Genomic DNA, 25,926 nt, shown 5'->3' on the forward strand with positions numbered 1-25,926 from the left:
CATTTCAACCCATCAAGACATAAGCTATGACTGCACTTCAACTGGTGTGTCCAAGATACACCATCCTCCATTCTGCCTTGCCATCACTGTTTCCTTCCCCATCCCACTTTTCCTTACCTTGAGCTCCTTGATATGGCCCATGCCAAGCAGCAGATGTGACTTCATCCAGGCAGTATAATTACTTCCCTGTTGTTATATGCAACTGCCCAAAAATTACCCATACCCTTTTGCAGGGGAATCACCCAGAGGCTCCTGGCATCATCCATCCCCATACCATGGCACTCCCACCAGCACCCCCTGCTTTATACACAGACCTGATCCTTGCCCAGCTTGATTCTTCCCCTTATTTCTCTAACCTTCCTTAGCTGAATCCCACCAAAACCCAAAGGATCAATTTCCTCTTTGCTCACTTCTTCCCCTTACCACATGAATGCTCTCCACACCTTACCTGCATGTCATTTGGGGATGTTCAATTAGATAACCAAGCTCTCAAAGCAATTCTTTCAGGGCTTCTTCACCCAGCCCTTGCCAGTGATTTCTCCAAGTTTACAATCTAGGCAGGGAGAGAAAGATGACCAGAAGGAAAAATGCCAGCTAAAACTGCATGCACCAGTGCATCTCCAACAGAAATCACTCCAGACATCAGCAGTTGCACAGCATCAAGAATTATTTTTATTAGCTACAGTAGCAGATAATTAAGTTCTGCCTCAATAGGTATTTGGTCTGTAACATGAAGGAGAGGAGGAGCAGAGATGCAAAGCAGTGAGAAAACAAGCAGAATCTCATCATTCCTTGGACTGGAGGAAGTATGAGCTGGGGAGAACACAAGGCAGGCTCTTAAGTGGGAAGCATAAAGGCCACAAAGTGACTTTGTTTGCCAATACAAAGTTGGTTTGGGCTTTTTGATCAACACCTGCATTACCCCAGAGCTCAAGGAGGCAATGGGAGCACTGACCCCCATGAGCAACACCCAGCATCTCTACCCTCAGCCCTTGGGTGGACCTTCACCCAGCTCAAGGCAGTCCCTGGCCAAGTGTTGGGCACTGAAAGGCTCCAAACCCACCAAAGGGACAGGATTAAGGGTCCACACATGCCCAGTTGTGTGCCACAAAGCTGCTCCTTGCTACCACACACCCAGTACAGTTCACACTCGTGTCTGGATTTTATGTTTAAATAAAAACCAGCTGTACAGCAAAGCTCTGTGTGTGTACTGCCAGTGGGCCCAAACCAAACAATGGAAAGGATTATTAAAAAAGCCCAATATCCACCAAGCCTACATGTCACCCTGTGGCAATAACCACCCTAAATCCTGCTGTTCTTCCAGAAAAGCCCAGCCCAGCCTGGCAACTCCAATCAGCAGCTCCACCACTACCTGGACAAGCAGGAGATGCTGAGAGAGCATCCCAGTAGCAGAGCATCTGCTAAGAACTGAAGTCTTAAAGGAAGTATTTTCCATAGACAGCATCCCTGAGGCATCCCTGCAATGCCAAGCTCTGCCATCACATCCTTGCATATCAGTTGACCTCTCCTAGACCATAAATCCAGCCAATTTAAGAAAATAAATACAATAATTGGATTTAGTCCAGGCTGGGCTGGCATATGGGAGTTTAAGTGACTTTAAAAGCCAGTCCTCTTTGGGTGGGCTGTATTTTTGGGTGTCACACTAGCTCACCCCTTTGAAAACATCTAGAGACCATATGCTGCCTGTCTCCATGAATTAACCAGATTTCTGCTGTGAACATCACACCAGAGCCCTGGTTCTCATAGTACTCCCTGGCTTTCATAGACCTCTCTCAACACAGACTAAAGCCACCTTAAAACCTTCAGGTTAGGACCACTCAGCATTTTATTCCCTTGGGGGTCAGACAGGTAAGTTGGTGTCCACCACACCACGGTCACAACAGAAGAAATGCTACCCCAGCACTAGGAGCACCATGCTGGGAGGTGGATGATCCCTCATCTTAATTCTACCTGGAAAAATTAAAGCAAGCAGAAGTCCAAGTGGAGTGGTTTCCCTTATATATGGTTTGTTGTGGGTTTTTTTGTGGAATGATTGTATGAAATCTGTGCAAAGTGGTGCCCTAAACCCTGGCACAGCTGCTCTCTGCTCCCAGAGTTGTGTGCAGGTGCTCCAGGGCTCGAATCCCTTTTAGCTCAGCACCACCATCACAGCTTGATGAGGGGGGATCCCTCCAAGACCACCCAATCCCTGCAGGGCTGAATTTGTAACAGTGAGGCAGCAAGACCCAAGGTGTCCCCAAAAGCCCTGGGTTCAACTTAAAAGCTGTGGTGGTCCCAAGAAGCTGCTCACTGGCACTTGGGTGAGACACACTATCCCTTTGCCCTTGGTGCTTCCCTAAGCATCCTGAGGAGAATGAGGCTTTTTTGGTCTGTTTGCTCCATTCAGCTGTAGAGTTACATGTCCAACAGGACCTCCCTAAGCACAGGGGACACCCCTTCTCAGAAGGGAGACTTATCCTCTGCATCCCTCTGGGTGCAACTACCCCCCTCCCAAGACAGGCACAAGCTGCCTCAAAACTACAGCATGCTTGACTTTTTGGGGAAAAAAACCCTAAATACCCAACAGCAGCACCACAATCCATCCCGCCCTGGCTGCCCCTCTACACGAGGTGGACCAGAAAAACAGCACAGGCAGACCCTACAGCCAGCCCCAGCACAAGGTAGAATGTCATCACCACCCCTGCTGCCTCAGCCAGCTCTTTGGGCACGATTTTGGGGCCGTAGACCATGACCAGTGTCCCCAGGTAGCCATTGCTCAGCCCCAGCAGCGTTGTGAAGACCACCGGGTAGATGTCTTGGTTGAAGACCACCGTCTGGATGTGAGCCCGGGGTTGGTAGTTGCTGAGGATGAAGAGAGGGAGGAAGATGGTTCTGAGGAGGACAAGAGCAGGCAGCAGCTTGCTCTTGGGCCCAGGCACCTGGATCCAGGCCGTGATCTGCCTCCCACACCAGTCAGCAAAGTTATACAGGAGGAAACTGGTGAGTGGCACAAAGTACTTGGTGCTCCACAGGCTTCCTGAGGACTTGCTGACTGACTCGATGTTGGAGGACAGGGAAGGGAAGATGATGATGGAGATAAAGAAGACATAGAAGAGGCAGAAGCCGAGGACAGCAGTTTTCTGCAGGATGGGGCGGAGTGGGGGGATGCCTGTGCTTTCTGTGAGGAAGGAGGAATTTGTGGTGCCTCCTGGCTCTGCCGTGTCCTCCATGGAGCTGTCGGGCAGCACGGGAGCCAGAGATGGGCTCTCCTTCTGGCTGTTCAGGTAATACCTGGACAAAGAGAAGGAGGGAGGACAGCGTGTGAGGGGAATACAAACTGAGATTTGGAGAGAAGTTGGCAGTGCAGGGATGCCTGCTTGACCCAGCAACTCCATCACACCTCCTGCTCCCACCTCCAACAGAGAGGTGACCCTCAGAGACCCACCACCCCCCTCTTCCTTACTCTGGGGATCTCATTACACCCTTGATGGTTCACAGAGAGGACCTACTGAATGCAGGCACTTGGTGGGCAGGATTTTAGAGGGTTACAAGCACCAACAAGACCAATGGGTCACACACATCAGTGCGGAATGTGGCAGATACAGATGTCCTGTGGGGGCCCAGCTGGCTGCCTCTGGATCATGGCTCTCTGCTGACTCCAAGGATTTTGGGAGCCCCACCATCAGCACTTCATGACCCTGGGAAAGCTTAGCAGAAACTCGGCACACACTGGGGTGGCCACTCAGTTTCAGTCTGTGGTTTCGGTGAAATGGGGAAGCGCGGCTGGAGCTGGCGCAGCACTGGAACACTCGGAGTGGGATGCTGGGGTGTGACAGGGCAGGGACCAGCACACGGAACATCCCATGGATCCTCCCAGCAACCCTCCTCAGCACCGACAGCAGCAAACCCTCCCAGCCTGTGGGTGCACACACCTGGAGTACTCCAGCCTGGGCAGCAGCAGGTACACCATGACGCAGACCACGATGAAGATGTCGGCGGTGAGGAAGAAGGCCAGGGCACTGTCGGTGACATCAGCTGCTGCTGCCAGGTCTATCACAGAGGCCACCGCGCTGATGGTGCCACCCATGGCCTGACCTGTGTGTGGGAACAGGCAGAGCTCAGTGCTTGGGCTGAGCCAAACCAACTGAGATGGGCACAGGTGAGGGGCAGAGAAGAGGAGGGGGAACCAGAACCAGCATCCTCCTCTTACTCATACCTTTTGACAAGCACAGCTCCCCAGAAGACAGAGCTCACCCCCTGCCCCGTGTGCTGGTCCCCAAACCCAGCTCAGGTTGCAGCTACACACACCACCTCCTCTCTGTTTCCACACCTCACTGCAACATAGATATTTGCGTGTCCCATCCTCCATCCCCTTCCAGTGCAGCCACAGCACACACAGGACCTGACCTGCTCAGCTTGCATATCCCAAGTGCTGCAGTGAAAGTCCAAACCCAGTCCAAAGCCTAAACCTGCCTTTCCACCAACAGACATATAATCACATCCTTTCTGCACTCCCCCAGATGGCAATTCAAACCACCAGCAGCAGGAATGGCATCTCAGGGATGTGGTGCTTTCCCCCTCTGGGATAAACTCATTAAAACTCTCCTGTCTTGGCCCCAGGAAAAATTTCTCCATCCTGACTTTTTCCCCTTCTCCTCTTGGTTTGTCAACCATTCCACAGCACATTTATAATGTTATCAAAGCTCCAGGGAGCTCATCACTCACAGCTCCCAACCTGGCCCTCATCGCTCATGGAAATACATGGAAATGCTGAACAGAAAAGAGGAGACAAGGCAAAGCTGAAGGTCCCTCTACTGGAAATAGAGCAGAGGGATGTCATCTCCTTCCCCACTTCTCCCTGCACCCAGCAAATATCCAGGGTCAGTTTATGGGTATTTACAGAAACCAAAGTTCATGTGACCGAGCATGTTTTCCTTCAGCAACTTCCCTTTCTCATTAGGCAAAGCCAAATTTCTAAAATAAAAACCCCATGTGATGAAACTCCAGATGCAGCAGAGAGAGAAAACCACGAGCCCAAGCAGGGAAAGCCCAAGGGCATGATCCCAGTGGGACTGAGGGTCACCCACCTGAGATCAGGGCCTGCAAGTTCCTCATGGGGAAGCAGCTGCTCAGCCCAAAGACGCTGCTGCTGAAGATGGTTGAGGCGCTGCTGACGATGGCCACGCAGCCCACGGTGAGGACGAAGAAGGGGGTGGTCCAGGCAGAGGTGTCCACCTTCACCAGCACCGTGATGATCAGGAACACAGCCAGCATGACAAAGAGGGAGGACAGGATCCGGACACTGGCAGACACCCTGGGGACAAGGGCAGTGAGACACTCCTGTCTTTAAACTACAGCGTGAAGGTGCAACACAGGGCATGAGATCAGCTCCTCCGCTGCCAGAGGAATCAAAAGAAATAAAGAGGTGAGGGCAGATGAGCAATAAAAAGCCATGAAGTGATGGAGAGAGGCAGGGAGCTGGTTCAGCAGGTGAGATCTGGAGATCAAGTACACAAATATGTGCCTGCAAACCTGTAAGAGTTTGATCTGGGATAATGAAGGGTACAAATGAAGGGATAAAGCTCTTGTAGATTTAAGCCAAGCTTGCAGCAAGGTGCAGATGGTCCATTTCTTAACCCAGTTCAGCAGCTGGTAAGATCAGGGCATGGTGTCGCTCCTGCTTGGATGAACTTGGCCTTTGTCAGCTGGTGACAACAAGGATATTTTTAAGAGGCAAGACTATTTCCAAGCAATTAACCAGGGAATTTATTAGGAATTTATTTACTCAAGCCAAATGCAGGCATGGGTGCTGTGCTAGGGAGGGAGGTGCCTCACCCCACTTCATCTCAGCCAGCTGCAAATCAGACACAGGCAGAGCAGGGAATTTTGGCTGCACAGGGAGGCTGAGCTCAGGATGCTCCATGGCTTCCTCCCAGGGAAGGACAGGCTGAGCTGGGAACCATGGCTGAAGCCAGAGAAAGGCAAGAGAAAGGCAGAAAGGAGAGCCATGGCTCTCACAGAGCCAAAGGAGGGAGACCCAGGATTGGAACAGCACTTACTTGTTGACAAGCAAGAAGTTTCCAATCAGGCACAGCACCGATGGCACAGTGGAAGCAATGGAGATGTAACTCTCAAAATAGTCCTGCCAGGAGAAAAAAAAACCAAATTCAAAGTAAAAAAGTCGAGGAGGGGAACCCCACATGAAGTGCAGGTCCTAAATACAGCACAATAGGGAGTTATGGTGTAGGTGTCCACTTTGTTGCATTGCAGCACATGTTGCAAACTGCTCAGGGCAACAGGCAGTGGGAATAATGGAGTTCATCCTCCCATAGCTCTGGGCTACTTCAGGAAATTAGGGACACAAATGGTGAAGGAAATACCTGCAAAACTGCCACCCTGGCCCCATGGGGCAGTACCTGAAATCAGGAGGGCTGGATTTCTCCCACTGTCTCCAACATCCCTGACAAACCCCTGACTATTTTATCCTTGAGCTCTCTGTGAGGGCTGCTTTTCATAAATCAGGACACAAAAGCATTTATATAAGCCAACTGCCTCAAAAGCCTGCAATGGGAGCGACCAGGACACCTCACGTGAGAACATGATTGTGCCAAAGCAGCCTCAGCAGGGACACAGGGACATGATCTCCCCTCCCATTCCCCCTCTCTGCACACACAAAACTCGTAGAGAAACTCTATTAAGACTCAACACACATTAACTCCAGGGACTTGTATATCATCGGAGCAAGTCGGCAGCAGCCCCAGTGAATCCCCACCAGCCCAAAGGTCAGGCTGGGAACACAGAAAGCAATAACCACAGCACAGAGAGAGATTTCCTGGCCAAGACTGCAGCCAAACGCTTACATTTTCAATCCATTTTGTGTCATGCTGTTAAAGCAGGTCTGCTCCCTCCCCTCCCCTCCCCTCGAGGTGCTTAGTTCCGTTTTTTTTCTGCAGGAATCTCAGCCAGCGGGTAGGACGATGATCACAAAGGGGATGATGACCTACATATCCACCCCTATCACGACATAAGCTTTCATTTTCTGCAGTTATCCATCTACAGAGACAGGGCCACATCATGTCTAAGCACCGGAAGGCATTTGGCACGTTTCCTCTGCACATTACATTTTTTTTTTTACAGCTTTGTATCATTTTAATCAGTTTGCAAGCACATTCATCTACTCTTCCCCTATCAGGAGCTTCACTGTAAGCAACAGGAAATCCAGTAATCACTCCTAGAGGGTCCAGACAGACAGAGATATAAATGCCTGTGCTCAGAGCACCAGCTCAGCCAAGCAGGAGGCTCAAAGCTCCACAGCCACACGATGAATTACAGGAGGAAAGACAAAACAAAATGCAAAGCTGGCTGCTAAAACTCAGACTTGTTTACCAACCTGCTTGAAACAAACCCCCAGACCATCCTGGGGATACTCAATGCACTTCCAAAGTTAATTTTCTTTGAGGGAGAAAAAAAGATTTTATAACACTTTCCACCAAGCAGAAGTGTACTCAAAGTAACCAAGCAGAGATGCTGTGATTTTGAGCATCCCAGGGAAAGACTCATCTGTTCCTAGGAAATGGGCTCACACCAGCAAGCAGTGAGAAGAGAATTGGGCAAGTATTTAATGTTTTTACTGCAGCAGCAGAATGGTGGGTGGCAAATTTAATCCTTGCCTGAACCAATGGAAAACATCATGCTCCATATTCATCTCTCCTGCTTGTTTGGTTTTAATCCATCTCCAGTGGTAACTCTTCTCCCTACATGGGTATTCCCACCCATCACAGACATGATTTCAGAGCACATTTTTGGCAATGCAAAGCATCCCTAGTGCTTCCCTGTAAAAGAAAAGCTGTTGAAAATCTTCTTGAGTTCACAGAAATTTTGAAGAAGAGAGAAGATTAATTAGGCCACAGCTTACAGGTGTCACACTCAAAGACAGTTCTATTCAAGAACTCCAGGGAGAGACAAAAGACAGGTGAAAAAGCCTTAACAAACTTCTAATTACGGAATATATATCCTAAACTTCTTCCCACCCATAGCTGCATCCCATGGGTTGAAACCACAGTGTCCATTAAACTTATCACAGCTTTAATTGGATGATACTTTTAGCACCATTGCCATGACCACACTATCTTCCAAGATTCCTTTGCCATGAGCAGAATAACTCAAAGTCTTCTTATCTTCTTTGGTTTTGCCAGCAATTGATCTCTTTCTCACAGAATTAACTGCACCTGTTAGGAGGCCCCAAAACTCTGTGTTATTCTAAAAATGCTTTTTCTTAACTCAAAAATCTCTTCTTATTCCTACACTTCTCCTTTTCTGCTGAGCCCCCCAAAGCAAACCTGACATCTTCCTCCCAGTTTCATCTCTCCTGGGGGAGGGTGTCATCCCTCAGCCACGGAGCTGAGGCACAAAACGGAAATGTTTAACCTCACATTAACTGCACCACCTTCAAACACTCTGCCTTAAAAAAACCCAAACAAGAACAAAGCATTGCGGTGGTAAATTAGTCACAAGATGCTTTTGAAAAGTAGTTTTTATTCTGCTCCAGCCTGGACTTGGCAGCTGAGCTCCTGCCAGGCTGGAAAAGGTCCATGATGGTGGCTGAAGGCACCGGAGTGTTACCTGGAGCACAGGGCATGAAATTGGCAGCAGTGAGCAGGATGGAGCCAGGAGAAGGCTGGAGCCAGGAGCAGGTGAACCTTTCCAGATTCAAGCTCCATGTGCAGGTAAACCCTCCTGCTGCAGCCCTGTGAGTTGCCATCCCAGGGCAGAAATGGGGCTGGCTGGTTTAGTTTTGATCAGACTTGAGTGATGCAGAAAAGTCATGTTGCTTTTCACCAGAGGAAGGAAAAAGCACCACGCCCTGGCCACAGAGAAAGAGGAGAAACACCTTCGCAACAAAGAAATGGCTGATCTGACCAGGGATACAGCTGTGCCATAAGACACCTAGAGATACTTAAACTGCTTCAAAACAGCTTTTTCAAGAATTGCCTTGGACCAGTGTGACATTGAAGCAGTGAGAAGCAGGTGGGTGCAGGGAATGTCAAAGAACACCATGCCATGTGGTAGCAGAGCACACTTCACCCCCTCTGTGCACTCATCACCCTCAATAGCACAGGGGCAAACAATTTTGGTCTTCAGGTAGTGCAGGGGCTTGGGTTCCACCAGATTAATCCACCCTGTACCTTGATTTACACCAGCAGACCTGTACTTGAGCACCCTGCTAGAAGCCCTCTGCTTCCTCCCCATCAAAAATGCAGCTGGCTTAATTATTATTAAAAGAGCTGTGAGTGTACTGGGTGAGAAATCAGAGGGCAAACGTGGGTGTCACACCTGGCTCTGTGTTTATATAAAAACAAAAAGTGCCCAAACCACCTGAACAAGCTGGGCCTCAAGAACAGGATGGGATGCAGCCTCACCACTCCAACACTTTCCAGCCACAAAGAAACAAAGCCATTGCTTTGTCAGGGGGACACAGGGAAATAATCACGCCATGGCAGGCGGAGCAAGAGAAGGCAGCTTTTTTAGGGAGAAAAAGAGAGGCCATAAACGTGCCACCCCAAGGCTGTCTCATCAATCCCCTCATGACAAGCACCTCATCCCATATGCCAAAAGCCAGATGTTTATTGCTGCAAGGAGATACATGTGTCACACCTACTAGATCTTGAAGGACAAAAAAAACCATCATAAAATTGCTTTTACCTTGCACTGTAGGAATTGCCCTACAAAAGGCAGCCTTGCTTATGGGGCAGGTTAAGCCTGAATTTTCAGATGCACCTTAAACCTTAGTAGCCCAAATACAGGTAAAAGGCAGGCCTCAAAGTGGTTTTAAGAATCTTTCTCACAGCTATTTGTGCTCCCCAAATAAACTCTACCTCTGGTTTCCACAGGTGAGACCCCAGGAGATGATTAGCTCAGTTGGTTAAAACTTGGCTGTAACAATGCCAAGGTCATGAGTTCAATCCCCTCTGTGGGCCATTGACTTAAGAGTTGGACTTGATGGTCCTTATGGGTCTCTTCGAACTCAGAACAGACTGCAAATCTGTGATTCACTCACCTTCTGGGGAATCAGAGGAGAGGGAAAAAGAGCAAGTTAGGAAGGGAAGCAGGACACTCACCCTCATGTCCGACTCCACCTGCCCCCCTGGGCCTGCCTGGTCCGAGCAGTTCTGCAGCTTGTACATCCAGTAGTGCTTTGCCGTGATGAAAAAATTCCAGGGCAGGAGGGACCCGATGCCCAGGAGGAAGAAGATAACGTAGGCCCCATGTAAGCGGTCACTTGGCTTGGGGTGGCTGTACCTGCTGCCCAGGGGCTCCTCGAGCAGCGGCTCCTGGTCCAGGGGGAAGCTGTCAGGTTCTGGGTGCATCGTGCTCAAACTCTGCAAGGAAGAGCCACCCATGAGGATGGGACCCCACCAGCACCACAAACTGTGTGCGTGGCTCCATCCTCCTTTGACCCCAGCAGATCATGGGGTCATAGAATGGTTTGGGTTGGAAGGGGCTTTGAAGGTTATCTCGTTCTAACCACCCCGTGCCATGGGCAGGGACACCTCCCGTCAGCCCAGACTGCTCCAAGCTCTGTCCAACCTGGCCTTGGACACTTCCAGAGATGGGGCAGCCACAGCTTCTCTGGACAACCTGTGCCACGGGCTGCCCACCCAAATCATAGAAACAATTGGGTTGTAAAAGACCTCCGAGATCATCAAGTCCAACCCTTGGTCCAACTCCAGTCCCTTTACCAGATCATGGCACTCAGTGCCACGGCCAAGCTCACCTTAAAAACCTCCAGGGATGGGGAATCCACCCCCTCTCTGGGCAGCCCATTCCAATGCCTGAGCACTCTCTCTGCAAAGAAGTTTTTTTCTGCTCTCCAACTTCAATTTCCCCTGGCAGAGCTTGAGCCCATCGTGCCCCCTTGTCCTATTGCTGAGTGCCTGGGAGAAGAGACCAACCCCACCTGGCCAGAACTTCCCTTCAGGGAGTTCCAGACAGTGCTGAGGTCACCTCTGAGCCTCCTCTTCTCCAGGCTAAACACCCCCAGCTCCCTCAGCCTCTCCCCACAGCACTTGTGCTCCAGTCCCTTCTCCAGCCTTGTTGCTCTTCTCTGGCCCTGCTCCAGCCCCTCAATCTCTTTCCTGAACTGAGGGGCCCAGAACTGAACACAACACTCAAGGTGTGGCCTCCCCAAGGCAGAGTCCAGGGGAAGGGTCACTGACCTGGGCCTGCTGGCCACGCTAGTTTGGATCCAGGCCAGGATCCCAGTGGCCTTCTTGGCCACCTGGGCACACCGTTGGCTCCTGTTGAGCTTCCTGTCAATTCTCTTTCTGCCTGGCTGCTCTCCAGCCACTCTGTGCCCAGAATGGTTTGGGTTGGAAGGAGCTTTGAAGCTCATCTCGTTCTAGCCACCCCCTGCCATGGGCAGGGACACCTTCCACTGTCCCAGGTTGTTCCAAGCCCTGTCCAGCCTGGCCTTGGACACTTCCAGAGATGGGGCAGCCACAGCTTCTCTGGGCAACCTGTGCCAGGGCCTGCCGACCCAAATGCTGGATGAATGAGCTGAACTGGCTCGACACAGGGATGGAAAGCCAAGGGAAAAGCGACTGAGCCGCGGCAGGTTCCACCCTAGCAGCACCACATTTCCTTCCGTAATTAACAATTAACCCGTGCCCTCGGCCTCGCAGGGACAGGAAACCTTAGTGAGCTCATGAGAAACTCCCCCAAAAAAAAGTCCAACAGCCACTGAACCAACAGCGCCGTAGGGCTCCGCAGAGCAAGGTGTAAGCTCGTACTAACACCGCGGGGCTTGTCCGAAAAACTTTTGTAAACTACTCCGGCATCACCAGGAATTTGCGGCGCCGCTCGTACCCCGAGCGTGACATCACCCGGGCCGCGCGGAGTGACCCACAAAGACCCAACAACATCACGTGGGATCTGTAAAAACCACCTGGGAAAGTACAGCGGGCTCGGCACGGGGAGCGGGACCCACCGCGGCCACGCCGGGCTTGGGCTCGGAACCCACCTCGAGCAGCTACACCGAAACCCCCGCCCAGAAGGGCCGGACGGAGCGCGGGGGAGGCGGAAATGCCGCGATTTTACAAAAAAAACCAGGGATATTTCGGGAGCACGGAACGGCGTATCCCGCCCCGCAGCCGCCCGCTCCTCCGCCCGCCCATCCCCTGTCCCAGCCCCGCGTCCCCCCGCAGCACTTACGGGGGTCCCGCAAAGCCCCACCGCAACCTCCGGCCCCGTCGTGCCCACGCCGCGCACGCCCCGCCCTTTAATGGGTGACCGCGCCCATAGCGACATGACCACTCCCACCACGATTGGACACGCCCACCCGTGGAGGGCACCGCCCATCTCGGCGCTGGCCACGCCCCGACTCAGCCAGGGATGGTCCTCCCCGTCCTGGCCCCGCCCCCTCAACTTTGGCCCCGCCCATTCGCCTCTTGGTCACGCCCCTTCGCCTCTTGGTCACGCCCTCTCACCCCAAATTCTGCCTCGCTTCGCTGCTCAGGTGAGACTTGGATGGGTCCGAGCACTGGAAAGATGTGGAGCTGCTGGAGAGAATCCAGAGAAGGCCATGGAGATGTTCCAATGGCTGAGGCTCACTCTGATTCCCCCAGAAGGCGAGTGAACATCTCCTGGGGTCTCACCTGTGCAAACCACAGGTAGAGGTTTATTTGGAGAGCACAAATAGCTGTGAGAAAGATTCCTAAAACCACTTTGGGGTCTGTCTTTTACCTGTATTTGGAGTGTTAAGGTTCAAGGTGCATCTGAAAAATCAGACTTAACCTGCCCCATAAGCAAGGCTGCCTTTCATAGGGCAATTCCTACAGTGCAAGGTAAAAACAATTCTGTGGTGGGATTTTTATGTCCTTCAAGGTGTAGTGGGTGTGAGACACTGTCTGGGACAGCTGGGGGTGCTCACCTGGAGAAGAGAAGGTTCCTTAGAGCCCCTTCCAGTGCCTAAAGGGACACCAGGAGAGCTGGAGAAGGACTTTGGACAAGGGATGGAGGGACAGAACAAGGGGGAATGGCTTCCCACTGACAGAGGGCAGGATTAGATGGGATATTGGGAATAAATTCTCTCCTGTGAGGGTGGAGAGGCCCTGGCACAGGTTTCCCAGAGAAGCTGTGACTGCCCCATCCCTGGAAGTGCTCAAGACCAGGGTTGATGAGGCTTGGAGCAACCTGGGATAGTTGAAGGTGTCTGTGCCTGCTGCAGGGTTGTGGAAGGAGATGATCTTTAAAGTCCCTCCTGACCCAAACCATTCTGGGATTCTGTGAAAATCAGTGTTAATCACAGTCTGGCTTATGGCACAGGCTTTTGCTCAGCTTGAGTTTTTGGTGGAATGGGAAACATATTCTGTAGGATCTGGGGCCCCTTACTCAAGATCCTCCTCTACTCACTGGACTTCTGCAATGCCCCATCAGGATGAATTTCACCGTATTGTCCTCAATTTCCTTCAAACTACACTTTTAACACTCACCTTCAGAGCACAGTGTGGCAGTAAAGGGAAACATCATTAGCTCTTCTTTCCCTTTTTCCTTCCCCAAAGGTGTGTTTGGCTTCTCAGCAGCCACACAGGGAAATAAAAAACTGGTGGGGTCCCAGTTTTTCTGCAACCCCACTACCATCAGAGAGGCTTTGCCAATTCATTTGTATTTGTCTTGGCAAATAAATTAGTGGAGTTTTACATCTTCTGTTTCCTGTTGCCAGCTGTTTGCCTTTAGTCTTCCCCCTCTCCAGTCCCTGAGGTGACAGGAATTAACCTGGGTCTCTTCCTTGCTTTTTCCTCCATTGCACATGTATCCAGCCCTTCTTATCAAAGCAAAATACTCTTGATTTTTTTTGCAAAAGTCCCTGAAATGATCTAGTCTGGATGTTTTCCAGCTGCAGCTGCCTATGGGAGAAATGTAGAAGGACCCAGATACCTCCCAGTAGCACCAGTGCATGAACATGTGGCCACCACCCATCTCCAGCCTGTGAGCCTGCAAGGAGAGCAGGTCAGCTGGCCTTGGCCACCCAGATGTCAAAATAACCCAAGACACATGCAGGCTCTCATGTTTTTTCCTCTTCTGTGACCAAAACAAGCAGAAGCACACAACCAACCCAACGGCAATGTGCTGAAATGGAAAGGCTTGAGAGGAGCACATGAGTTTCTCTCCAGAGGTTTCTCCTTGGCATTTTCATCCACATTGACGTGCCAGGCTGGGAAAGCACCTGAGGAGATGGCACAGCCTATCCGAGTCAGTAGCTCATCAGCTCTGAGGGATTTGCCTGATATTTCTGACCTGCTGCCATCCGTCATGTCAAAAAACCCACTGCTGGAGAAGAGCCTCAGATCACATCAGCACAAGGGACCGTGACAGCCCAGCGGGGGGAACAAAGCCAGGCCACGCTGGGACAGAGCCACAACACCCCCTCCAATCATTATCCACACTTGGGAGACCCTGCACAACAACACAGCAGTGGCTGCCCCATCCCTGGAAGTGTCCAAGGCCAGGCTGGATAGGGCTTGGAGCAACCTGGGACAGTGGAAGGTGTCCCTGCCCATGGCAGGGGGTTGGAACAAGATGAGCTTTAAGGTCCCTTCTAACCCAAACCATTCTATGATTGAAACCTTCGCTTCTGAGAAGGTACTTTGGCTTTTGTCCATGGCCACATTATAGTTGCTTCAGTGTCAGGGCAGCAATTTCCTCCTTATTTCTTTCACTGGTTGCAGAATCCCCATGCCTGCCCAGAGCAGGGAAGACATTGCCATCTCCTGGTGGCACCTGCTTCCCACAAGCTGAACGAAGTCAATAGCCCAGACCAGGACAGCAGGACCCTTGTATCCTTCTGCAAACCCTCCTGGCTTCATTTTCTTGCTGGAATTGAAGCAGGGAGTGGTGCTTCCTAAAAAAGGGGGGAAACAAAGTGGGATGCTGGAGAAAAGGCATGTCCAGGTTGCAGATTGCAGCTCTGTGATCTGTTCACCACTCCCAAGTTAGTCACCCTGATCCTGGTCCTTGCTGGAAGGAGCATTGCTTTCTGCAGGACATCATAGAATCAGTTGGGTTGGAAGAGACCTCTGAGATCATCAAGTCCAACCCTTAATCCAACCCCACTTTGATTACCAGATCATGGCACTCAGTGCCACGTCCAGTCTCACCTTAAAAACCTCCAGGGCCGGACAATCCACCACCTCCCTGGCCAGGCCATTCCAATGCCTGAGCACTCTCTCTGCAAAGAACTTATTCCTGATATCCAACCTAAACCTCCCCTGGCAGAGCTTGAGCCCCTGCCCTCTTGTCCTGCTGTTGGTTGCCTGAGAGAAGAGACCAATCCCCACGTGGCTACAACATCCTTTCAGGTAGTTGTAGAGAGTGATGAGGTCTCTCCTGAGCCTCCTCTTCTCCAGGCTAAACACCCCCAGCTCCCTCAGTCTCTCCCCACAGCACTTGTGCTCCAGTCCCTTCCCCAGCCTCGTTGCTCTTCTCTGGCCCTGCTCCAGCCCCTCAATCTCTTTCCTGAACTGAGGGGCCCAGAACTGAACACAACACTCAAGGTGTGGCCTCCCCAAGGCAGAGTCCAGGGGAAGGGTCACTGCCCTGGGCCTGCTGGCCACGCTAGTTTGGATCCAGGCCAGGATCCCATTGGCCTTCTTGGCCACCTGGGCCCACTGGTGGCTCCTGTTGAGCTTCCTGTCCCTCAGTCCCCCCAGGTCCCTCTGCCTGGCTGCTCTCCAGCCACTCTGTGCCCAGCCTGGAGCGCTGCAGGGGGTTGGTGTGGCTGAAGTGCAGGACTCTTGGGGAAGAGCATGAACTGCCTAAGGTGGCTTAGTTCACTAGACACGACTCCTGCCTTGTAATCACCCATGTGGGTCCAAAACAATCCATCAATCAATCTCCAGCCTACCTCCATCAGGGACTCCAACAGCAACATCCTCCCACTGACATGCCTGTGGTATCCCAGATAAAAACAGGTTGCAGGGAAGCTCACAGGGATATCACACTGACAACGATGCTGGACCTGAATCCTGCAGGTGCTAAACCCCACAGGAACTGGAGAGTGATTAACAGGAGAGGAGCAGATTGTTGTTTTGTTTTGGTTTTTTTATTAGACTAGGAAATATAATTTATTGCATAAAAATTAATTTGTTACAATAGGAACGCTAAACTTTATTTACAGTTCTTTAGTTTACAGAATAAACAGACACAGTTTCAGAGGATGCCACCAGGCCTGTCCCCTGAACATATAAATATGGAAACAGATTGCGGAGCGAGAGATGGACACTGCCAGCATGACACAGACCACGGGTCTGCCTTTGCCTGAAGGCCTGGCTGGAGAAACCCTGGTCATGGAGGGAGTCATGGAGGGCTCCTGGGGAGCTGGCACCCATGGGAGATGGGTGCAGGTGCTCAGGGGACTGGGGTGAGGGGCAAACCCTGCCTCCCCCATGCCTTGCTTCCAACACAGGTTCCCTGGTCTGGAAAACAGGGAGAAGCTCCCTAAATACAGCCGAGTCAGGCAGCTGCTGCCTGCCAAAAGGGAAGGGAATATGAATGCAGATGGATGGGGATGGAGGCACCTGGGGGCAGGACGGATGGATAGATGGATGGACAGACATACATGCTGGTGCAGTGATCCATAAACCAGAGACAGCGAGAATGGGAGCGAGAGAAGATTCAGAGGGGACCTGAAAGAGCATCTCATCTCATGGAGAATATCATGGAACTGAGAAAGGAGCCCTCTAAACCACCAGCAGTTAGTTTGGTCCATCAAGTCTTCATTTCTTTCCAGATTTGCTTATTCCTCCTTAGCTCAGAGTTAGCGTTTCAGAAATGCTCAAATGCAACTTACAGGATGGATAAAACCCTTCCCACATGACATAGGAGCTCACCCAGCAGCAGTTTTCCCATCCAGCACAAGTGAAAAAGATCTCTCCCACAGCCTTAAAACCCCAGCAACAAGCCCAGAGACCCCAAAACACAACAGGAAGTGGCTCTATGTGTTCCATCCCTGCTCCAAAAGCTGCCCAGAGGAATCCCATCGTGCCCCAGCAATACCAAAAGCTCTCCCCGAGCTGCCCTGTGCAGGTGATGCTCTCCAGGGCTCCCTGAGTGAGCTCCAGTCCCCAGCACACTGTGGGATGACACAGGCACCCTGTGACACCTGGCCAGGGCTTTGCAGCCAGGACACTGTGTCTCACAGCCCAAAGCAGGACCTGCTCCTAATACTTCCACTGATGGAGAACCCACAGCCTTGCCATGTGACCTAGTCTAATCCTGAGCTTACCACCCTCTTCCTATCTTTTTTTCTTTAAAACAGACACATTTCTAACATACAGCACTCGCTGAGTAACTATTTCTACCTGCAGGCAACCTAAACTTTTATCTTCATCAAGACACTGTATCTGTGTGAGGAACCTGGTTCCTGCCTACCCCTTGATTACTTCCCATTCATCCCACAACCTCTCCATTGTTATAAAAAGCCTATTACAGGGAAAAACAGGAGTTGCAATGAGGGATGGAAACCTGATCACTGTTCACAATGCCATCCCTTGTGTGGAAATGCTCAGCCTGGCTCATAACTTGGGGATGCCGAGGCATCCCTTCCCTGACTCCCTGTTTAAATACTGCATCATAAACCATGTATGGGCACCTAGAGCTGAGATGGAGGCAGTTTGCAGCGGCCACATCCCAGCCCACCAGCCCTCTGCTCTCCCTGGATCCTTCCACAGGTAACTCCACACCTCCCTCTGACCCCCCAGCCCAGATCTGGAGCATTCACTGCAAAATCCTGCTGGGTTTAAAATATGCCCCAACTTTGGCCTCAGGGTCCAGAGGTTGGCGTAGGACCAAAATCTTTGGTTTGTACTGAAGTTACACAAATGAAGGCGCAGACATCCTAAAAAGCTCCCCCAAACACTACCAGGGAAGAATTTATTAAAAATACCCATATCTGGATGCACTCTCCCCACCCTGACCCCCAAATACAGAGCAGCATCCCTCATCCCTCCTCACAGGTGAAACGGAGTCCCTCATTCCGCTGGGCACCACTACCAGGGAAAGGGGAGTTTGCAAGGAAAAAAACCTTGGGAAGGGTCTGAACTGGCCCTGAACTAGAGGGGCGGAGAGGCACTTCACCCTACGGACTCCCTGGGGGTCCCAGGACATGTAAACATGTTTTGCTCAACTTGGATCACACACTTTCCCCTACAAAAGCGTGTCCATTGAAATCTCTCTCTCTGCCACCCCGATCACAGCAATGCTCTTGCTCTCACACACAAAAAAAAAAAAAAAGGTTTATAAATCTTTTTTTGTCTTTTTTCTTTTTTTTTTTTTTTTAAAAAGGACACATCCAAAGATCTGGATAATAAATTATTCGCGTTTCCTAAGAAACTTTTTTTTTTCCTTTTTTTCTTTCTTATTTGCCTCATTAAGCTGCCTGAAGCCTTTGACAGAAGTTAAGCCGTTCGCCTGATTGTACTCGTCTCTTCAACGCACAAATGCTATTAAAGGAGGAGGAGGGGAACCCAAAAGAAGAAGGAAAAGGAAAGCCCCCATCCCAACTCGAGAAGCCCTAATTCCTCCCCATGCCATGAGGAGGAGGAAGAGGAATGCTGCGTAACACTTGAGTTGCTTGTAAACACTGAGGATGGGTCTCTAAGGCTGACAGTGATGTGGGGAGGGATGAGGAGTGACGGCCTCGGCCCTTCCTCGCTCAGGATGGATGTGCCTCCCCCACCTCTGCCATCAGGGAAGGACCCTCCTCACCCCCTGTTTCGTCCTCCCAGCCCACCAGTCACGGGAGCATCATCAGCAGTCCCCCTCTGTGGCCATGACCACCAGCATCTCACTCTTGCCCATCTCTTCTAAGGCACTGGCCAGGGTGTTGAGATCGCCGTCGTCTTGGTGCTCGGCTTCCCATAAGTCCAGGAGAACCCCAGTGGGGCTGGCTTTGGTGGCAAAGTAGTTCAGATACCTGAGAAGGAGAAGCAGAGGAGGACCGGGTTGGTGTGGTGCCCTTGGGGGATGGAAGGAGGGAGGATGCCAGAGCAGCAAACCTGTCTGCAACATGTACCTTGATGGGAATGAAGTAACACAAATGCCAAAGCCCTCAGGATGCCATCTTCCACTTTTAGACAGAGCTGGCATTCATGCAAAAGCAATGTAAGCTGTGTTTTGCTGAAATTACCCTCCCTCCCTTCAGTCCTTGGGGTGAACCAGGCAGGAATGGCATAGCCATGGTCTCAAATAAATAAGGGCCAGTCAAATTGCCAAGAGACCAAGAGATGGATCTCAGAATGGTCTGGGTTCAAAGGGACCTTAAAACTCATCTTGTTCCATCCTCCTGCCATGGGCAGGGACACCTCCCACCAGCCCAGGTTGCTCCAAGCCCTGTCCAGTCTGGCCTTGAACACTTTCAGGGATGGGGCATCCACAGTTTCTCTGGGCAATCTGTGCCAGGGCCTCAGCACCCTCACAGACAAGAAACTTCTTCCTAAAATCTCACCTAAACCTCTCCTCTTTTGGTTTAAAACTGGATGGATTGAGATGGATATAACTAGGTAAAGCTATATCCATATTTATGGGTGTACCTATTGAACTGGACACCTGGTGCCTGTAGAAGAGAGGAAGCAGAAGACTGAAGCTCCCTTGCCTGGGGAACAGCAGCGAAAAGCAGAGTATGGGGACACCCACCTGTCCATGGAGAGCTTCTGGGCAAGAAGTCTCCAGTCATTTCCCCTGGAGTTGGGAGCATCCAGGCTGTTGCAGATCTTCTGCCGGATGGAAAGGGGGATTTTGAAGGCATAGGGTCCCACCTGGGTGGTGGAGGTGGTACCGCTGTGGTGGGAGCGGAGGGTGTCAAAGGAGCTGGTGTGCTGCAAGGGAAAGGACAGGGAGAGATGTTTCAGCACAGAGCTGAACTACCCCAGTGTGTCCCCTCGCTGTCCCATCACCTCCCCTGCACTCACCTCTCCCAGCGTGATGTGGAGCTGGAAGATCTGCCCTTCCCCTTCCACCTGCCGGACACAGATCTTGCAGGTGAGCTCGGTGGAGGCCTGGCTGTACCTCTCCAGGGTGAAGGTGCAGTGCAGGGCTCGCTGGCTGCCACTCCAGATGTGGTAGAAGGGGATTTCCTGCGGGTCACCAAAGCATGGACTCAACAAAGGCTCCAGCGGCTCTCCTGGGAGATCCCACCTCCTCCAGCCACCCCATAAGGGATGAGATGGGACAGTGGGACCCCACAGAGAGAGCATCCCACCAAAAAGACCAAAAAACCAGTCCCCTTTCCTCCTCCAAGCCTTTGGGAGACAACTCTGGAGACAAGAGCAGGGCACCCACAACACTGTGGTGCCTGGCTGAAGATGGTGCTCCCTGTGTCCCTGTCTGCCCCACCTCAGCCCCCCACCTGATACTTGGCCAGCAGCTTGCTCCTCCACAGCGCATGGGGGATGTCGTGGATGGAGAGACGCAGGTTGTGGTAGCTGTCCTTGAAGGGCAGGGGCTTGGGCTCCTCCAGCAGGTACCCTCCCAGTGTCCTCTCCAGCTCCAGCACCTCCTGTGGGCAGCAGGACAGGCAGCATGAGCCGCAGAAGAGCACAGGCTGCTCCTCTGCCCACCTTCATGCCCAAAACCAGGCATGGAGCAGGGAAAGGAGATGCCAAGAAGAGCCAGTAGCAGCAACAAGCCCACAGAGAGCAGCCTTTGCCACCCCAGCAGAACTTGCCACTCATCTCATGAGCCAGCCCCACCTAAAATTTGAATTTTGTAACACGAGCATCTGTAAACACCTCTGTACTCCTCAAAGAATGCAAAGGTCCAACACACAGATCAAACACTCCTTTGAAGTGCCACCCTATTTGTCTTTAACACCATCCCACTGTCAACCCAGGAGCTTTTAGGAGAAAAAGACAGTCCGGGAGCTGGAGTGCTGTCGACATCCCCCCCTAGAGGCACCACAGCAATCCCAACAGGAGGACAGGAACAGAGGCACAGGACAGGTCACACAGCCACCCACAAGTGGTCCAGGTAGCCAAAGCATCAAAACTTTAGCTTCTTGTGCTGCACAGGATAATATCTATACCACAAAACCCTCCCAAGGAGGGGAGAGACATGGATCCATGCAGGAATAAACAGGATCTATAGAAAACTGAGGTAAATCACGGGTTTGTGTGCAGCAGAGAGAAAACCTACCCTTGAGCAGCCCAACCTCCCATGGAATGCTTACAGAAAGGGGTCCCAGCAGAGGAGACAAGCAACACCCTCACCATTTCCTTCAGAGAGGGCGAGGAAGGACAGGGAAAGCAATAAACACCTTATGTGTTTACCACACTGTGGTCACTTTGCAGGCAGTTGCATCAGGTTGTCTGCTCCCTGGGGCCAGGCCATCCTGAGAGGCACTAGGCAGCATCTCACTGCCAGCACAAACAGCTCTGGGAAGTTGATAGTTACCTTCAGAGCATCTGGCGTGTCCTCCAAGCAGTAGACTTTGAGGCTGTACTCCAGGGAGGTGCAAACAGTGGGGGCAAAGATGGCCAGTTGGAGTCTCTTGATGGCTGACCTGGAGTAGGACTCACCCACGAAGACGTAGGTACCGAGCTGGTCTAGCAAAATGTGGCATGACTTGGCTTCCAGCTGGCAGTAGCAGGGAGTGTTGAGGGTCTCCTCATCCAGGGTCACAACTTCCTACAGATGGGACATCAAGGCTGGGGGTCAGCCTGTGGTCCCAGGGCTTGTATCCCTCAAGGCTGACAGTCTCTGGTGGCCGCTGAGCTGGGTTCCCACCTTACCTCCCAGTTTCCCTGGTGGGACTGTGTTTTCAGCTGGTAAATCCAGTCTGAGGAGCTGACGTCTGCACAGTGGGGAATGGTCAGGACAACGGGGCGGCACAGGAGCAAGCCAGTGGGTCCACAGCTCACTGCAGGGCTCAGCACCGTCTGTGTGCCCTCAGAGGGCAGGCTGGGGAGGGAGAGGGGACACTGGTTGGAAAGGAAACTCCACAGTGGCCAGCAAGGAGCGGACACATGGGTGGCACGGGGTGACTTACAGGGCACTCTCTGCCTTGTTGAGAACCAGGTACATCTCGTAGAACTTCCCTTGGGGAATGGCCCCATGGGGAACCAGCAAGCTCACCCCTGGAATGGCACACACAGGTGGTGTTAGTCACAAAAAGAGGGAGAAATGAGGGAAAAACCACCCTCCACCCCAGACAGACAGCACCAGAACACCTGGGAACTACAGCAGCCCAGAGAGAAACACCTCCAGATCAGAGAATTATGAAACGTTTTGGGTTGGAAAGGACTTTAAAGATCATCTCATTCTAACCCCCTTGCCACAGGCAGGAACACCTTTCACTAGACAAGGTTGCTCTAAGCCCCATTGTGCCTGGCCTTGGACACATCCAGGGACAGGGCAGCCACAGCTTCTCTGGAATGGTCCAGAGCTGCACCACTTGCAGGGATGAGCCAGGTCAATGTGTTAGGAAGAAAATCCTTATCTTTGGGTCTTTTTGCAAGGCACTGGCAGGAAAAGGCCAAGTAAAGCCCAAGGAGGCTCCAGTCTGGTGCCTGGCCTGCAAATGGCTTGCTGCCTTCCTTCCCTGAGCCAGCTTGGGGAGAGCAAAGGACTGCCCACGCATGAAAGTCTGCTGGGACAAGAGCAACTCCTTGGTTTTTCAGCAGCCAAACAGTCCCTCCTGAACAGTCTCACAGTACAGGAAAGATATTGAGGTACTGGAGCAGGTCCAGAGAAGAGCAACGAGCCTGGTGAAAGGACTGGAGCACAACTGCTGTGAGGAGAGACTGACGAAGCTGGGGGTGTTTAGCCTGGAGAAGAGGAGGCTCAGGAGAGACCTCATTACTCATTACAACTACCTGAAAGGATGTTGTAGCCAGGTGGGGATTGGTCTCTTCTCTCAGGCAACAAACAGTAGGACAAGAGGGCATGAGCTTAAGCTCTGCCAGGGGAGGTTTAGGCTGGATATCAGGAAGAAGTTCTTTCCAGAAGGAGTGCTCAGGCATTGGAGTGGCCTGTCCAGAGAGGTGGTGGATTGTCTGACCCTGGAGGTTTTTGAGGTGAGACTGGACGTGGAACCTAGTGACATGATCTAGTAATCAAAGTGGGGTTGGATTAAGGGTTGGACTTGATGATCTCAGAGGTGTCTTCCAACCCAACTGATTCCATGATTCTATGATTCGTCCCAGCCAGGGGCTTACCAGTGCCTGGTACAGTGAGCCTTCCCCCCAGGTAGCCAAACGTGCCGCTGGCGCTGTAGCCGTGCTCCCGGGGCAAGCTGAGGAGGTGCTGGGAGCCCAGGGCTTTGCTCCGCACGTTCCCAAAGTGGCCGTCCCTGGCGGTGTCCCCCGGGTAGGTGCCGGTGGCCGGGACCCCTCCCAGCAGGTCCGTGCTGTCGTGCAGCCCCGGCGAGGAGGAGGCAGTGGAGGAGTTGTACACCTTGATCTTAAGGTTGGGCAGAGGGTCGAGCAGGGGGGAGTTGGTCATGGGGATCTTGTCGGAGGAGTCCTGCAGGGCGTACATGGGGCCGCGGTACAGCCCCGCGCTGGCCGTCAGGTCCGGCTGCATCGAGGGGTGCAGCAGCTGGGGGTTGTCTGTGGGAGGAGGAAACACACATGGGATGAAGACAGCAGAGGAAACAAAATAGTTGGAAAAGTACTGCTTGAGTGGAAAAGATCACAGAATCCTGGAATGGTTTGGGTTGGGAGGGACCTTCAAGACTACCTGGTCCCAACACCCCTGCCATGGGCAGGGACACCTTCCACTAGACCAAGTTGCTCAAAGATTTGCTCTGATTCCCCCCATCAACACCTGACCACCTCCATGGAGCCCTCAGCTTTCAAAAAGCAGCATGTTCCCCCAGGAATATGGGGCGGGGGGTCCAATGAGAACCTGTTTCCTGCTGTGACTTTTAGCCTGACTTTCTTTCTGCCTGGGCTCAGGCTGGTGAGCAGGACCTGCGTGGGCTGTGGCTCTCACCATGCCGAGAGGTCTTGAAGTTGACAGGGTGAAATCCTCCAGTCAGAGCAGCTGATGAGTCCGTGATGTCCGTGTCGAAGTCCCGGCATCTCCTCCGGTACACCACCACCCCCACAGCCATGAGGATCACAATGAAGACAAAAATGGCCACCACTAGCCCGGCATACAGGGCCACATCACCTGTGGCCTCCAGCACTGCGAGGAATTAAAGAAATGGAGGTGAAAAAAGAAGCACGAGAAATGCATGTCAAGACCCACCAGTATTCCCCAACCCTACCACTGACTCAGACACTGGGGCAGCTGGAAAGGCTGGCAGGAGGATGGAGGGTATTTTCTAAGAGCAAGAAGTCAAGGGCTATGCCAGAGAATGAGATGGAGGTGAAACTCTCAAACCTTTGGAGGACAACTGGGTCATGCCAACTTCACCTGAGCACCAAGGATCCCTGAAACATTGGGCTTGGGCAGCTCAGGTTCATGATTAACCCTCACATCCTAACAGGGATAACCCTGAGGAGTACACAGGAATTGTTGGGGTGGGCTTTAGTTGCTCCCTCTTCCCACCCTGTCTTCACCCAGCTGCTGAGGAGCCCAATCATAGGTGCAACAGAACAAAACCAAAGAAACAAACGAAAAAAATGGGCATGAAATGAGCACTTACAGTGGCTTTTGGGTTCGCTTAGAACTCTTTTATCTGTTAGGAAAACAAAGTTAGAAAAAAAAATGGTGAAGCTGATGATGGGGATGAGATGAAGCAGAAAGTGGGGGAAAGCCAACCTGGGGGCATGGGAGATCATCATAATTCCCTGGAGCATGCCAAAAGTCAGGCAGAAGCACCGTGACAAGGACATCCCCATGCCCAGCCAGACCCTGACATGCATTGTCCCCACCTAACAGGGCTTTGGAAATTTCTGGCTATGGCAGCATTAAAAGGGACAGTGGTGTCACACAGCAGCAGGTGGCAGCATTGGCTGCCTTCAGCGTGCCCACTCAGTATAGCAGCACCATTATCATCATCTTTATTGGTTTATTTCCCAAAAAACCCAGTTCCAGAACTCCTACCCAGCAATGACCACGGGCAGGTGTTTTCTGGTGGGGCTGAGAAGCTCCTCCTGCTTTGCCCCCACTAACCACAACCAGCCTTATTTCAGCAGACACCCCAAACTTAGAGGCGGGCTGGGGGTCTCAATGCCACTAAGACATTTAGATCCCACTAAAAATCCCCAGTATTTCTTCCCTCCAGGTAAGAACTAGCTTTGGAAGGGGTGAGTCTGCTTGAAAACACCTTGTTAAAGACACTACACTACTCAAACCCCAGGTGCCAGCGGTGCTGCTCCACCAGCTTGGAGGCGCAGCCAACAACAGCATGGCCAAGTACCGGAGCACCAGGTGTGTGTGCCCGCCTGCCCACACACTCACTCTGCAGGCAGAGCCCGTCGGTGCAGTTTTTGGAGTCCAGGAGCCCCCCGCTGCAGTCCTTGCCGCCGTTGCGGGGCGCCGGGGCGGCACACTCACGGCTGCGCCAGTGCGTGCACTCGGTGCTGCACGCCGACCACTTGCTCCACTCTGTCCACGCGCCGTCCACTGCGGAACACCAAACATGGGAGCATCAGTAAACCCTCCTGGCACAGTCCTGAGGCTCGTTCCCCAGCGCCAGGATGGCACCATCAACAGAGAGGGGCTTCCCTTGGGGAGCGTTATCCCAGCACACCCAGCCTTGCTGCCATCTGGGGAAGTTAGTTGTGTCTCTGCAGATACATCCAGCTCTTTGAGACTCAAATATGGTAGGAGCATAGAATGGTTTGGGTTGAAAGAGTCCTGGAAGACCATCTTGTCCCAACCCCTGCCATGGGAAGGCAGACCTTCCACTACATCAGGTTGCTCCAAGCCCTGTCCAACCTGGCCTTGGACACTCCCAGGGATGGGGCAGCCACAGCTTCTCTG

General features: G+C 52.1%; 2 protein-coding genes across 3 annotated transcripts in view; both read right to left on the minus strand.

The window, feature by feature from the left end:
• Window positions 1-649: 649 nt before the first annotated feature.
• Window positions 650-12,275, minus strand: SLC29A3 (solute carrier family 29 member 3). The gene is made up of 6 exons (XM_071564076.1): window positions 12,211-12,275; window positions 10,119-10,379; window positions 6,060-6,142; window positions 5,088-5,314; window positions 3,933-4,095; window positions 650-3,291 (listed from the first exon to the last, which is right to left on the minus strand). Exons 2-6 carry the CDS (start codon window positions 10,365-10,367, stop codon window positions 2,622-2,624), a joined length of 1,392 nt encoding a protein of 463 aa, XP_071420177.1. The 5' UTR covers window positions 10,368-10,379; window positions 12,211-12,275; the 3' UTR covers window positions 650-2,621.
• Window positions 12,276-16,088: 3,813 nt separating this feature from the next.
• The window catches only part of UNC5B (unc-5 netrin receptor B), a 57,378-nt gene continuing 47,540 nt past the window's right edge, over window positions 16,089-25,926 (minus strand). For both annotated transcript variants that reach the window (XM_071563697.1, XM_071563698.1), the window contains exons 7-17: window positions 25,402-25,566; window positions 24,644-24,676; window positions 23,986-24,180; window positions 23,208-23,600; window positions 22,040-22,127; window positions 21,783-21,951; window positions 21,445-21,678; window positions 20,402-20,551; window positions 19,965-20,129; window positions 19,690-19,871; window positions 16,089-18,970 (exon numbers count right to left, since the gene is read on the minus strand). In XM_071563697.1, coding sequence (XP_071419798.1) covers window positions 18,805-18,970; window positions 19,690-19,871; window positions 19,965-20,129; window positions 20,402-20,551; window positions 21,445-21,678; window positions 21,783-21,951; window positions 22,040-22,127; window positions 23,208-23,600; window positions 23,986-24,180; window positions 24,644-24,676; window positions 25,402-25,566 — 1,940 coding nt within the window. In that variant the 3' untranslated portion in view covers window positions 16,089-18,804. The remainder of the gene's footprint in view (window positions 18,971-19,689; window positions 19,872-19,964; window positions 20,130-20,401; window positions 20,552-21,444; window positions 21,679-21,782; window positions 21,952-22,039; window positions 22,128-23,207; window positions 23,601-23,985; window positions 24,181-24,643; window positions 24,677-25,401; window positions 25,567-25,926) is intronic.

This window comes from Pithys albifrons, chromosome 9 (genome assembly GCF_047495875.1).
Source record: "Pithys albifrons albifrons isolate INPA30051 chromosome 9, PitAlb_v1, whole genome shotgun sequence".
NCBI classification, from domain to species: Eukaryota; Metazoa; Chordata; class Aves; order Passeriformes; family Thamnophilidae; genus Pithys; species Pithys albifrons.